The 14,375-nt window shown below is 41.8% G+C and overlaps 1 protein-coding gene across 1 annotated transcript in view; it reads right to left on the bottom strand.

Annotated features, from left to right (window-relative positions):
* The window catches only part of DNAH8 (dynein axonemal heavy chain 8), a 591,778-nt gene that overhangs the window by 493,791 nt on the left and 83,612 nt on the right, over positions 1-14,375 (bottom strand). Inside the window, exons 11-12 of the mRNA XM_077812184.1 lie at positions 12,189-12,335; positions 7,706-7,903 (exon numbers count right to left, since the gene is read on the bottom strand). Coding sequence (XP_077668310.1) covers positions 7,706-7,903; positions 12,189-12,335 — 345 coding nt within the window. The remainder of the gene's footprint in view (positions 1-7,705; positions 7,904-12,188; positions 12,336-14,375) is intronic.

The following is a 14,375-nucleotide window of genomic DNA, read 5'->3' as shown; positions in this document are numbered from 1 at the left end:
ATGCACTGCTACAGACTAGGGACCGACTGGCTAAGTGGCAGTTTTTGAGAAAAGGACCTGGGAATTACAGTGGATGAGAAGCTGGATATGAATCAACAGTGTGCCCTTGTTACCAAGAAGGCTATTGGCATACTGGGCTGCATTAGTAGGAGCATTACCAGCAGATCAAGGGAAGTCATTATTCCCCTCTATTCGGCACTAGCGAGGCTACATCTGGAGTATTGTGTCCAGTTTTGGGCACCACACTAAAGAAGGGATGTGGACAAATTGTAGAGAGTCCAGCAGAGGGCAACAAAAATGATTAGGGGGCTGGGGCACATGACTTATGAGGAGAGGCTGAGGGAACTTGGCTTATTTAGTCTGTGGGGAAAAAGGAGTGGGGGGGGATTTGATAGCAGCCTTCAACTAACTTAAGGGGGGTTCCAAAGGGGATGCAGCTAGGCTGTTCTCAGTGGTAGCAGATGACAGAACAAGGAGTAATGGTTTCAAGTTACAGTGGGAGAGGTCTAGGCTGGTTATTAGGAAACACTATTTCACTAGGAGGGTGGTGAAGCACTGGAATGGGTTACCTAGGGAGGTGGTGGAATTTCCATCCTTAAAGGTTTTTAAGGCCTGGCCTGAAAAAAGCCCTGGCTAGTTGGGGTTGGTCCTGCTTTGATCAGGGGTTTGGACTAGATGACTCCTGAGGTCTCTTCCAACTCTAATCGTCTATGATTCTATGTGTGATTTAGGAAAACAGTTAGGCAGAAGTCTATTAAGGTGGAAATCAGAAACCAACCGACTTAGGAGTTTTAGTTGTGGTCTCTTTACAAACTATACTGCTAAATGAACCGTGATGGAACTCATAGAAAGGCCTGAAATTTTCAGTTCCAACAAGTAATCCAAGACTGTGGAAAGAGACAACTGGATAGGAGAAAATATGGCACTGGTTACACCAACGATTATCTTCTCCATTTCTGAAAGTAAATATGTCTTGTACTTTTCCACAGCTAAAAGGAATCTACGATTTGTACTTCCATTGAACCGGCAGCTTCTAGTCCCAAGAACCTTTGCGAAACCATGCTTATCTTGCAGAATGTTCAGACTGGGGTGAAGCATCTGACCTGCCTCCTGAGACAACAGTCAAGGCTTGATTGGGAGCCACCATGAAGGGCAAAAGGTGAGTCTGATGTGGTGAGGAAACCAAACTTGTCTTGGCTGTGTTGCTGCAATCAAAATTACCTTGGCTTGGTCCTGTCCGATCATGATATGAACCTTTAAGAGCAATGGAGTTGGAGGATATGCACAAAAAAGACCTTTTGTCAATGCAATGAAGAAAGCATCTCCCAGAGCCTGGGGATCGAGTCCCCCTCTGGAACAGAATTTCCTCCACTTTATGCCATGGCAAAAAGGTTGACCTCTGGAAATCCCCAAACTAGGAGTAGGTTATTGAAGACTCAGGAGTCCAACTCACATTTGTAATTTAGAGGGAAGTGTCTGCTGAGGTTGTTTGCCAGGGTGTTTTGTATACCCAAGAGGTAAGCAGTTGAGATGACTATCTGATTGGCTTTGCACCAATTCCCAGTTCTAAAGATTCATCTGCTTTGGTGCAGAGTGAGGGGGGATGTGCTCTGTCCTGACAATTGATATAATATATGCAAACTATGTTGTCTGTCAGGATCTTGATGGCCTTGTTTTTGAGTAGGGAAAGAAAATGAAGCCAAGTATTCTGATCACTCTTAACTCCAATAGATTGATGTTCCTGTTGTAACCATTTGCCCTCGACTGTACGAGGATCTAAAAAACCTGCTCCCCAGCCCAAGTGGGAAGCGTCTGATGTTAACATGACCAAAGGGGGATTCTGGTTGAACTGGAATCCTCCACAAACCTTGGACAGATTACTTCACCAGGTGACTGCATTACTCAGGTGACTGCTTTACTCATTACTCATACAGATACCCATTTGTGCAGATTGTGTTTGTTAGTTACATAAACTATCCTAAGCCACCCCTGGAAACTTTGAAGGTGCAACCTGCCATTTTATGCCACAAAAACGGAAGTGCCATGCATCCCAGCAGTTACAGACATGTTCTTAACTGGAACTTGAGGACGGAGCTGTACTCTTTGCATAAAGTCCTTTAGAGCCAGAAGGAGGTAAGCTCTACCTATTATCAATATCAGAAATGCTTCTATAAACAGAATTTACTGTGTAGGGGGTAAGATCAAATTCTCGAGATTTACCTGCAGGCCTAGACTTTGACATAGAGAAGTTGTTGGTTGAACTACCTCCTGATATAACCAGCCCCTGGGGAGTGAGTCATCAAGGTAGGGAAAGATAGTTATTCCTAGACAACGGAGGTAGGAGCTACGACCACCATGATTTTTGAGAACACCTTTGGGACTGAAGACAGGCTGAAGGGTAGGACCTGATAGTGGTAATGATTGTGATTGAATGTGAAACAAAGAAATCTTTTGTGAGAAGGATGAATTGCTATATGGATATAGGTTTCAGAGTGGTAGCCGTGTTAGTCTGTATCAGCAAAAACAACAAGGAGTCCTTGTGGCACCTTAGAGACTAACAAATTTATTTGGAGTCTGTACATCCACATCAGCCACAGCATTGGGGCTCGTTCATCTGCACCTCTACCAATGTGATATATGCCATCATGTGCCAGCAATGCCCCTCTGCCATGTACATTGGCCAAACCGGACTGCCTCTACGTAAAAGGATAAATAGACACAAATCAGACATCAAGAATCATAACATTCAAAAACCAGTAGGAGAACACTTTAATCTCCCTGGACACTCAAACTTAAAAGTGGCAATTCTTCAACGAAGCGGACTCCAATGAGAAACTGCAGAACTGGAATTAATTTGCAAACACCATCAAATTAGGCATGAATAAAGACTGGGAGTGGATGGGTCACTACAAAAAGTAATTTTCCCCTTCTGCTGATACTCACACCTTCTTCTCAACTGTTGGAAATAGGTGACGTCCACCTTGATTGCATTGGCCTTGTTAGCACTACAAAAAAGTAATTTTCCTCATTTGATATTCACCCATTCTTGTCAATTGTTGAGAATAGGCCACTTCCATCTTATTTGAATTAGCCTCGTTAGCACTGACCCCCCCCACTCGGTAAGGCAACTCCCATCTTTCCATGTGCTGTAATATTTTTACTGTTTTCTGTATTTTTCACTCCATGCATCTGATGAAGTGGGTTTTAGCCCACAAAAGCTTATGCCCAAATAAATTTGTTAGTCTCTAAGTGCCACAAGGACTGCTTGTTGTTTATGTGTATATACGCACTTTTGATATTGAGGATCGCAAACCAGTCTCTGGATTCAGGGAGGGAATTATAGCTGCTAGGGACACTACCCTGAAATTTAGATGTCTGACATGCTTCTTCGATTGTCTGAAATCTAATATCAGCTTCCAATCTCTGTTTTTCTTGAGTATCAGAAAGCATCTTGAATAGAATCCTTTTCCCCTGTGTTGAAGTGGGACTGGTGTTATGCCTCTTAGACTTAGGAGTGATGAAATCTCCTGTGTCAGCAAAAGAAATCTGAGAGGGATCCCCAAGGGGGGACAGGGAAGGGGGTTGGAAGGGCAGGATGGAGGTAAACTGGACAATACAACCCAAACTAATGGCCTCCAACGTCCATCTGTCCGATATTATAGCCTCCCATACTTGATGAAAGAGAGAGTGTTAGTGCTCACATTGAGGAAGGGGGGGTTGTGCATTGCAGCAGAGAAAACCTGATCATTGGGTGGTCTGAATCATCAGAACTGGTGCTTGGACAATGTTAAAGGCTGGAATGACAATCTAGGTAGTTGACAGCTTTTTCTTTGAAAATTTCAGCCTCTTAGCTGGTGGTTCCAGTGGCCTGCGGAAGGTGGAAGAGTGAGTAGGGTAGGATCTTTGTGCCCAATGAGACCTGCTAAACTTATTATTTGCAGGGGTGTATATCCATAAAGATTTAAGTGTTGCCATGGAGCCCTTTAGGGTATTAAGCGAGTTGTTTGTGGAATCTGCAAAAAGCTTCTGGCCATCGAATAGTAAATTTTACAGGGATACCAGACAATGGAAAGAAGGAAGCTCATCTCCTCCCTACTCTGCTGTAAACAGACCTGGTTGCAGTATCATGTGAAGGCTGCAGTGAAGTTTTTTCCAAGAGCTGACCCTCCTTTATTATGACACAGAACTGTTCTGGATGTTCCTGTAGCAAATGGTCAATAAATGCATTAAACTTCTCATAGTTCAGGTAGTCATATTTTGACATCAGCACCTGGTGATTACCTTTCCTCAACTGTAATGTTGCTAACGAGTAGCTCTTACAACCAAAAACGTCTAGAGGTTTCTGATCCTTATAAGGGATGGCTTTTTGGGTATGTTGCCTGCCCCTTTCATTGACTGGGGCGACAACAAAATAATTTGGTGCTGGGTGAGAGAATCAAGGCCAGAATTTTTTATCAGCTTGCTTGCACGTATGTGGAGGACATAGGTGGGGTTTACCAGATGGACTAAGCTAGCTCAAGGAGGGATTCAGTAATTTGCAGTGCAACCAGTGCTGAGGAAGAGCTGTGCACTATGTCCAGGAGCTTGCGATGGAAAACCCAGATTTCCTTCAGTGGAATGGGTCATTCTTTCATGGGTCAGCGACCCACTGCATCAGATCCTGTAAATGTTTAAAAGTCATTAGTTAACAATGGCAGAGGTGGTTTTACTGCCTCACCAGGTGACGACAAAGAGATGTTTGTAAGGCGGGTAACCTCCTTGTCCACCCTTGCCTCTTTCTCATCAAAGGTCTTCTTGGACTCTTAAAGTGGAGTGAAGGGATAAATAGTACTGGGGAATGAAGTCTTCTGTGTTCCCTATAGGATTGAATTGAGGTCTCTCATAATTACTGGCAGTACATTGCCCATAAATCCCAGTAAGGCATGTGGGGAGATATCCAATGTTGGTCATACCAAGTATTAGCAGACAGGGGTCTGGTGTCCTGTCTTTGTTGCAGCCACATTAGGGAATAACAACATCTCCTGGAATAAATTGGAGAGTCTTGAACAGGAAGTTCAGACACTGAGTCGAAATGCTCCTCCACATATTGAATCAGAGGTAATAACCCCTCATGGATAGTAGAAGATGGAGAAGAGGTAGGTCTCACAAAAACATGAGCAGTCAACGACCCTCTTGACCTCAATCCTGAGAGGAGTACTCAGGTCACAAGGACTGGAGATTCAAGCTCATTTGGTATCCTGAGGTCTTTCAGGTACTGGAATTCCTGCAGTACCCAGGAGCACAAAAGAACTTGCTAAAAGCACTGATGATGTTACAGAAGCCATTGTGTGAGGTGCTGATGTTGGTACCAACTGGGTAAAAGATTCCACTGAATCCGTTCTCTTGGTCATAGCAGTCTTTCATACTAAGCCCTTTACCACTGAGGTATGGGACTTAGTTGAAGTCTTAACGTGCTTCACAGTACCCAAAGTGCTCAGAGCCTCACTAGCAATCCTCTCAGGGCCTGAGGTCTCTGGTGACCAGATCTTATTTGATGAGGAAGAGAAAGTTCCTCACCCTGTGCAGTAACTGAGATTCTTCAAGATGGGTGAAGACAGTGGGTGCTCCACTTCAGGTGAATGTGCATCCCTGCGTCTTTGATTGAAGAATTTCAGCAGCAGTGCTCATTTGGGTCGTGCATGTGCTGTCCCCGTCTTGTGCTGTTGTCGGCACCTACCTTGCGTATGTGTCCAGACCCCCCCCCAGTTCCTTCTCTACTGTAGAGTCCAGAAATTGAACTCCAAAGTAGAGGGGAGGTAGGGAGGCAGTGGAGCACCTACAGGGACACTCATTTCAAGGAACCTCAGTTACTGCACAGGGTGAATAACCCTCTCTTCTTCTTTGAAGAGTGTGTCCCTGTGCGTGCTCCACTTCAGGTGACTGTTGAGCAATGTCTCTCGTTGGACAGAAGGAGCTTCAGCATTGCTTGTGTAAGCGATGATAACACTGTAAGACCTAGCAATGTGTCCAATCTTAAACCCTTGTTTATTGTGGAATGTTTTGTGAACGTGTATGGACATCCAAGTGGCTGCTCTACACATCCATGATCTCTATGTTGTTTAGGAAGGCTACTGAAGCTGATCGAGATTTGGGAAAATGAGTTCGGTCCTTCTGCTGGTAGCAGAGATGCACAGATTAGTGGGTACTGATTTAAACTGCACTGACAGAATCAGTAATGGAGTCAACATCACTGGTGGGTCAAGCCTCTCTTGGGATGTTAACAGGCAACATCAAGCCAAGGCTCATACACTCACCTTAGTACAGTTAGCATCTGAGATGATTTATCTGAGGCACAATAATCCCCAGGGTCCTTTGTGTAGCTCAAGAAGCCCTTCCTGGGTCTTGAAGCTAGAGACTGATCTGAAGTAGTCACAGTTTGGGGCATCTTATGAGAAGGTCCTGGTGAAGGGGAGTGCCTCCTCTTCTCACAGTGGGAAATAGAGAAAGCTGTGGGAGCACTCCTAGCTGGTATAAAGTCAAATCTCAGAACTTGTGAGGGGCCAGCATTAGAAGATGCATGGGGGGACTGCATGAATAGATATGCTGCCCGGGATGTTTGTGTTCTTTAAAAAAAAACAAAAAACAGCTAATGCTGCGTTTTTCTCTGATGTGTCCCTCATCCTGACATAAGAGTCAGCGAGTATGTGGGTTGTTTGTTGGCATTGCCACCTGGCTGGAGGGGCAATGTTTAAAGCATGACGACTTTTGTCTTTTAAAGCCAGTACCAAGCATCTCAGGCCTTGAAAAACCAAGATAGGGACAAAAATGCAAAATGACACAAAACTACTTACTAACTATCCTAATCTAACTACCATTTACCAAATAAAAGATGTGAAAAAGCTCACGGGAAAAACCATAAGCAAAGTGCATGGGGACCTCCAACTCTTAGCCATGGAAGATGAGAAGGAACTGAGGGAAGGTCAGGGCAGCTCCAGCCTTTAAACCCACAGCTGAAAACACAGGTAAGCACAGGGTACTATTAGTGAAAGCTCTCCAACTCAAGTGCACGTAATGTTCACATACCTAAGTAGAACAGACATGTGCAATCACTTGAAGAAGAACCTCTCTTTTCTGGCAAGAGATCAACCCAGAAAGAGATCCAACTCTTGCCCATCAGTGGGTGTCAATAATAAGGAATGTTTACAACACCCACATATTTATCTTTATCACAATGTTTGAAATATTTACCTATAGTTAGAATGCTTCCTCAGATACCTTGGTAAATTTAACTACCACAGGGGATGAATGTGCCGTTTCAATGGTGTCCACTGTACACAGTATATAGCAAAACTTACATTTGTGAAACATTTTCCCAAAGTGAGAACATAACTCCTATAATATTAATGGGAGCTATGAGTACACGAGATCTGGAAAACAGACACCTATATCATTGACAAAACTGTAGGCAAGTATATTCCTGCAGTTAATAATCTGTAAATAACCATAAGAAAGGCAAGAAATTTAAGGATCAGTTAAATATAAAAGCCTTTGCACAAGTTGTGAAATTTGTTATTATTTTCCTAACAAACTCTACCATTCACCAAATAAAGCCAAATCATACAGTCCTTTTTCAGTCAAAGCTCCCACTGAAGTCCAAGGGGTTCTGAATATGTAAAAATCATGAGATTATGGCCTTGAATAAGTTACAGATAACAATGTTACTTACCTCTAAACTTTCGATTTTTGTCATGAAGTCTCCAAAATCTACATCAAATTCAGTTTTTCGTGGGTCAAGAATATCATATTGTTTCTTTTGAATGCTCTGGTAGATATTTTTGAACTTTATTGCCATAATATCTATCCCTTCAATTGTAGACATACTAAGTGCAGAAAATGTTTGTACTATAGTAATCATCTCTGTAATCTGAAATAAAAAAATATTTTTCACACTCAGATCAAATTATGAATTTATTTCAATTCATTTAGTTTGCTTGTGGTGCTTTTTGTTGACAAAGGAATAATTACATCCTGGGCTAAACAGACTAGACTGAGATCAATGGCCAGTCTGCTCTGATTGGTTATTTCACTCAGAATTCCTCATCTAAATACTCACAACAAAACACTGCTCCCTCAACTTCTTACCCCAACCCTCACCATCACTCAACCTAATCTAAATCGTTTCAATATTTTTGCTCTGTTTTTCTTGGTATCTTGAGGAAGGTTTATCTGTAGTTAACTTTTACATTAAATTACATTTAATATCTGAGTGATAGGGTGGGGAATGGCTCAAAAGCTGAAGCATCAATGTTTAAGACATACAAACAGGAATTTCCAAGCGCAACAGACAGACCACAAGAACTAGTATATGCACTGTATGATTACCAAGGAAAAACACAATGCCTGAGGGCTCTGCTCACTGTTTTGATCTCTGCTGCCCTGCAGGCATGAGTCCCTCCCCTTTCTGGGAAGCATCTGCAAGCTCAGCTGTCAGATCATTTATGTGGAATGCTCCTGTTCTGCCCTGCACTAGGAACACAGGGGAAGACAGGCTGCTGCTGCCGGAGGGTGGGGTGGGGATGGATGGATGGACTGCTGTGCTGCTTTCACATTCCTCAGCATGGAGAGCTCACAGACCTGTGCAGGATGCCGCTCCTGCTTCTGACAGCTGAGGAGGTTGTGGGAGAACTCTTAGAGAAATCACAGAGCCATAGGCAGGCAGAGCAGGCTGCTTCGGGAGAGACTGCTGTGCTGAGCAGAGCTGGGGGCTGATGGGGGGAATTCCCCCACCCTCTGTCTCAGGATAGGTTAGACAGCCTGCTGTCTCCTCCCCCCCCCACCCCCACACCACTCTCCTCTCCCTCCCCCACCCCTGCCCACTTCAGTTGAAAAGTGTCTGACAATCTATTAGGGTGCCATGGAACGATGGGATTGAGAAACCTGCATCATGTGACACTGTACCTGCTCCACGAGGCATTGCAAACCCTTCCTAAAGCACCCTGCGGACAGTTGCATAGTGGGATAGATACCACAGCGCATGGCTATCAATGCAAGAGCTGCTAGTGTGGATGCACTCTGCCCACACAAGGAGCATAATGTAGACATGCAACAGTGGTTTTAACTAAAGTGGCATAACTTTTGCCAACAAAACTTTGTAGGGTAGACAACTTTTCTTTGTTTTTGGGATAGGCTTCAGTTTTTAGTCTCCAGTCATACTCAGACATTGGGTCAGGGTAGAGAAACATTTTCCACAGAGGTACATATGTCTTAAGTAATAGGAGACACTATTTTAATAGGAGACAACTTTTTTATTTAGGTGTTTCTATTTCCCCATCCCTCTTCCTGTTTCTTGTACCTATGGCCTTGGGTTACACATCTATTGCACTACATCTGTTTATGGAAAGAAAGAAAGAAGTCCAAGTTACTCACTTTGCTAGGCTTCCCATGGAATCCTTTGTTCTCTGATTTATTTTTTAGATTGGACTGTCCTCACGGCAGAGACTAGTAATCATTTTGTATCTTGCTCATCACTAAGCACGTTGTCGGTGCTTTAAAAACAGTACTAACAAAAAGGCTTTGTGACCTTTTAAGTGAAAAGTTTTGAAGAAGTGCTCTAGAATCATAGTGCCAATCTCTGCATTTTACAAGATGTTCTAAGGACAGGTATGCCCCAATGATGTCTACCCCCTTTGCACAGAAGAATAGAAATATGTCCTCCTTGGTTGCAAGAGGCTTAGATCCAATCACTGCCTAGCTTTTCAACATATTGGGAGCATCTGGGTCTGGAGTCTTTATTGGTTTAATCAGAGGATCTCAGCTGACATTTGCAGGTAGCACCGATGGTGGAATCATACGGTTAGAAGGGACTGCAAGGCTCAGTCTAACCCCCAAATAAGCTGAGGAAGAGTTCACCAACTGATTATCTTATAGAGATAGCCCATTCACCAGATTTTCTAGCTCAGTTGCCTTGCTTTCAAGACAAACAGAATATCAATTGATCTGAGACTAAGGATCTCTTTGATCCACCTCGGGTTACTTCATGGCCTTTTGTCAAGGTTCCTTCCCCACTCTGAACTCTAGGGTACAGATGTGAGGACCTGCATGAAAACCTCCTAAGCTTACTTTTACCAGTTTAGGTTAAAACTTCCCCAAGGTACAAACTATTTGTTACCCTCTGCCCTTGGACTTCCACTGCCACCACCAAACTTTATATGGGTTCCTGAGAAAACATAGTTTGGACACGTCTTTCCCCCAAAAATCCTCCCAACCCTTGCACCCCACTTCCTGAGGAAGGTTTGGTAAAAATCCTCAACAATTTGCATAGGTGACCACAGACCCAAACCCTTGGATCTTAGAACAATGAAAAAGCATTCAGTTTCCTTACAAGAAGACTTTTAATAGAAGTAAAAAAGAATCATCTCTGTAAAATCAGGATGGTAAATACCTTACAGGGTAATTAGATTCAAAACATAGAGAATCCCTCTAGGCAAAACCTTAAGTTACAAAAAAGACGCACAGACAGGAATAGTCATTCTATTCAGCACAGCTATTTTCTCAGCCATTTAAAGAAATCATAAACTAACACATACCTAGCTAGATTACTTACTAAGTTCTAAGACTCCATTCCTGTTCTGTCCCTGGCAAAAGCATCACCCAGACAGACACAGACCCTTTATTTTTCTCCCTCCTCCCAGCTTTTGAAAGTATCTTGTCTCCTCATTGCTCATTTTGGTCAGGTGCCAGCGAGGTTACCTTTAGCTTCTTAACCCTTTACAGGTGAGAGGATCTTTCCTCCGGCCAGGAGGGATTTTAAAGGGGTTTACCCTTCCCTTTATATTTATGACACCCTTGGACCCAGGATATGAAAGTCTCCAGCCTGGGTTTCTTAGGGAATTCTTTAAATGCTTCTTTCTGATTTTGTTCTGTGCAAGTGGGATCAATTTGGAGGAACTGATCCTAAACTGATTTTGTAAATGCATTGATTAATGCTGAAGACTCATGCACAAGAGTTTGCCAGAGGGCGCTGAAGACAAAAGGCTGTCAAGAGTTATCAGGCCACCTGCATGGAGCTAATCCACCACCCTCTCTTTCCACGTTCAAATCCCTCCTAAAATGTCACTTCTACAAAACCCACAGGAAGAGAATAACAAAAAACAAACAAAAACAAACCACACCAGCAACCAACAACTCTAAAACAATCCTCCCTTTGGGTTTCCTACTCTTCACTTCTCCATTTTTTATTTTTTACAGTTTGTTCCAAAGCCCATTAAATTAACAGGACTCTTTCCATTCACTTTAATGGGGTGTGGATAGATTATTAACTCTTTAGGATACATAATTATCTTAATTTTTTTGTCGTGTACAACACAAATAATGCTATGGGAGCTTAATAAATAAACAAATTAATAATAAAAACATCACATTTTGAAAATTTGAAGTACAATGTGTGTGTGGTGGGTCTCTTTCTTTTTATAATCTTTGGGGGGGGAAAGCCTTATGTATTTTGGCAAAAATGTAAATCTATTATTTTTTTTCCTCTGTCCATCTAACTTAGGCTTTGTCTACACTGGAACTTCATCGGCAGAACTTTTGTCATTCAGGGGAGTTGGGGAAAAAAAAAAAATAAACCACACACCCTGAACGACAAAAGTTTTACTGACGAAAAGCACCGGTGTGAACAGCACTTTGTCGGCAGGAGTGCTCTCCTGCCCACAAAGTCATTGCTGCTTGAGCGGGGTGGAAGTTTGTCGGCAGGAGAGCTTTTTCCTGCCGACAAACAGCAGATACACTGCGCTCCTTTTAGCAACGTGGCTGTAGTGGCACAGCCATGTCGCTAAAAGCTGCATAGTGTAGACAAAGCTTAGGTTCAGATTAATTGATTTTTCTGAACCCTTTTAAAAAACTGAATTTTAGGCTGAGACCAAGCATAGAAAGCCAAACACCGAATTTTTTAACAAGCTATGAGCAAATGAAAAAAGTGAGTTGCAACTCTTAACTACAGCTTTCGTTATTTGTGAAAGTCATAATAATTTGATGGTCTAAGAAATCAAGAGAAATGCCGTATTTATCCAAAAACATCAACCACATTTTAAAGAAAAAAAATCTTTCATATTGAATTAAGAATACAGTGCACTAAGCAATTCTTTAGTCAATCTACAAAAATTCTCATTAAAGACATGCACAATTACCTTTTTTTTTAAAATGTTACTTACTTTTTCTAGCCTTTTACAAAAAGCTTCGAATTTGCCAAAAATATACATCTCTGATACTTCAAATGTCTTTTCCCCTAGAGCTTCCAAAATCTGTTTCCTTGTTTTATGAAAGCATTTTTGATATTCTTTAAATAAAAAAATGCAGTCCTAAAAAAGTTGAGAAACAAATGCAATAACTATCAGATGGAAAGAAACATGCAATATTTCTTATGTACAAAAAAAATCTGTTGTTTCTGTTGGCTGTTCTGTATTTTAGAAAATGGTATTTTTTGTCATTAGTCCACATTATCATTTTGATACTGAAACAGAATTTTGCAACCAGACTTGTGACCTATTCCTTGTGTCCTGCACTAACATGGACAAATTCTTCTTATTTAGCACTTACTATTCTCATTTCAAAAAGAAGAAAGTGATGAGGAGAAAATGTGAAAAACCAAACTAATAATGTTAGATGGATGACCAATAAGGATTTCCTGTATTTATCTTACTTTATGATTAAGAATAATTGACTCAAAACTATCGCTGCAGGGAGCTAATCTTTACCAAATGCCATATCAGTGTTACCCTTGAACATCTCAGATCCTTCAGATTTCTTTTCTTACATTTGCTAGATGTGTCTTGTCTTAGGTCTGATCCAGCAAAAATTTAAGCACGCTTAACTTTCCACACTGAATAGTTCTACTGATTTCTCCCTCCCTCTTGCTGAAGTATTAAGTATTATTCAAATATTATTATTACCCCTAAAATTAAGCATGTGTGTAAGCCTTTGCAGGATCAAGGCCCTAGATTGTAAGCCCTTCAGAGCAGAGGCTTTTACCATGTGTTATATAGCACCTAACAAAAGGGGGTGCTAAGGATGGCTGGGGGGGCCTCTGAGACCTACTGACCTAATAATAATTAGCAAAAATACTTCAACAAGAGAGGAACAAGACAAGAAGTTGTATGGGAAAGGAGAAAGATGAGACGATTCTGACACACAGTGGCTGTATCAAGAAGAAGCCAAAACAGAAAACAGTACTTCCTATAACCATACTATTAGCACAGCATGGTTAAAACTAGCTATGCCAATATGAGCATTTCCAGTTTAAAATGTAGAGGAAAAAGGTTGACGGCAATTAGGCAGCAGCTCTTTCAAATATTATACCTAACGTAAAAAACCCTGTCTTGGCTGTCCAGGAGTAGAATTCCACAGAAAAGCCATGTAAGTACATGTTGAACTGCAAGCACATGTTTAAGTGGTTTGTTGAATTGAGACCTTAATTAATGCACCAGTTCAGCGGATGCAAAAAAACAAACCAGTCTTCAATCAAAATGTTCAAGCTTTTATTCTCTAGAATGTTTTATAATAGATGCTTTATGTTAAATCAACACAAACCCTTAAAGCACTCTGTTGGTCATCTCAACCCAATTTAAAGAAGGAAAAACAAACTTATCAGTAACCCTTGTTTAGGGTCATAAGTGACAGCAATCAAATCATAGTCTAAAGCCATGTCTACACTAGCGAGCTTAGAGCAACACAGCTGTACCAATGCAGCTGTGCCACTGTAAGATCACTTGTGTAGCTGCTCTATGTTGGCAGGAGAGAGAGCTCTCCCATCTACATAATAAAACCACCTTCATGAGCGGTGGTAGCTATATCAGCAGGAGAAGCTCTCCCACCTACATAGCACGGTCCACACCAGCATGTCTCTCAGTGTAACTTATTTCAGAGTATCAGCCCTGTTAGTCTGTATCCGCAAAAAGAAAAGGAGTACTTGTGGCACCTTAGCTCATGAAAGCTTATGCTCAAATAAATTTGTTAGTCTCTAAGGTGCCACAAGTACACCTTTTCTTTCAGTGTAACTTATGTTGCTCAAGAGGGTGGGGTTTTTTTTGTTTGTTTGTTTTTAAACACATCCCTGAATGACATAAGTTATACTGACAAAAGTGGTAGTGTAGACATGGCCAAAGTCCCATGTATTCCGGAATTCCATGGAATTTGTTATGGAAGTCATGCTTTCTGCAAAAAGCTGCTCCAGGATCTCAGCTTTCATTTTAAAAAATTGTGTTTCTAGGCTTTGTGGTCCCAAAGAAAAGCTTGAAAATGTGATCCAAATGTAAATCGAAGTACTGATGTCTTCCTGAGTTGTCATACTGCCTGAAAACATAGCTCAGAATGTCTGAAATGCACCATTAAATTAAAGTGTT

The sequence above is a fragment of the Eretmochelys imbricata genome, chromosome 3, assembly GCF_965152235.1.
Source record: "Eretmochelys imbricata isolate rEreImb1 chromosome 3, rEreImb1.hap1, whole genome shotgun sequence".
Lineage (NCBI taxonomy): Eukaryota > Metazoa > Chordata > Testudines > Cheloniidae > Eretmochelys > Eretmochelys imbricata.
This window is presented reverse-complemented; position numbering and strand designations above follow the sequence as displayed.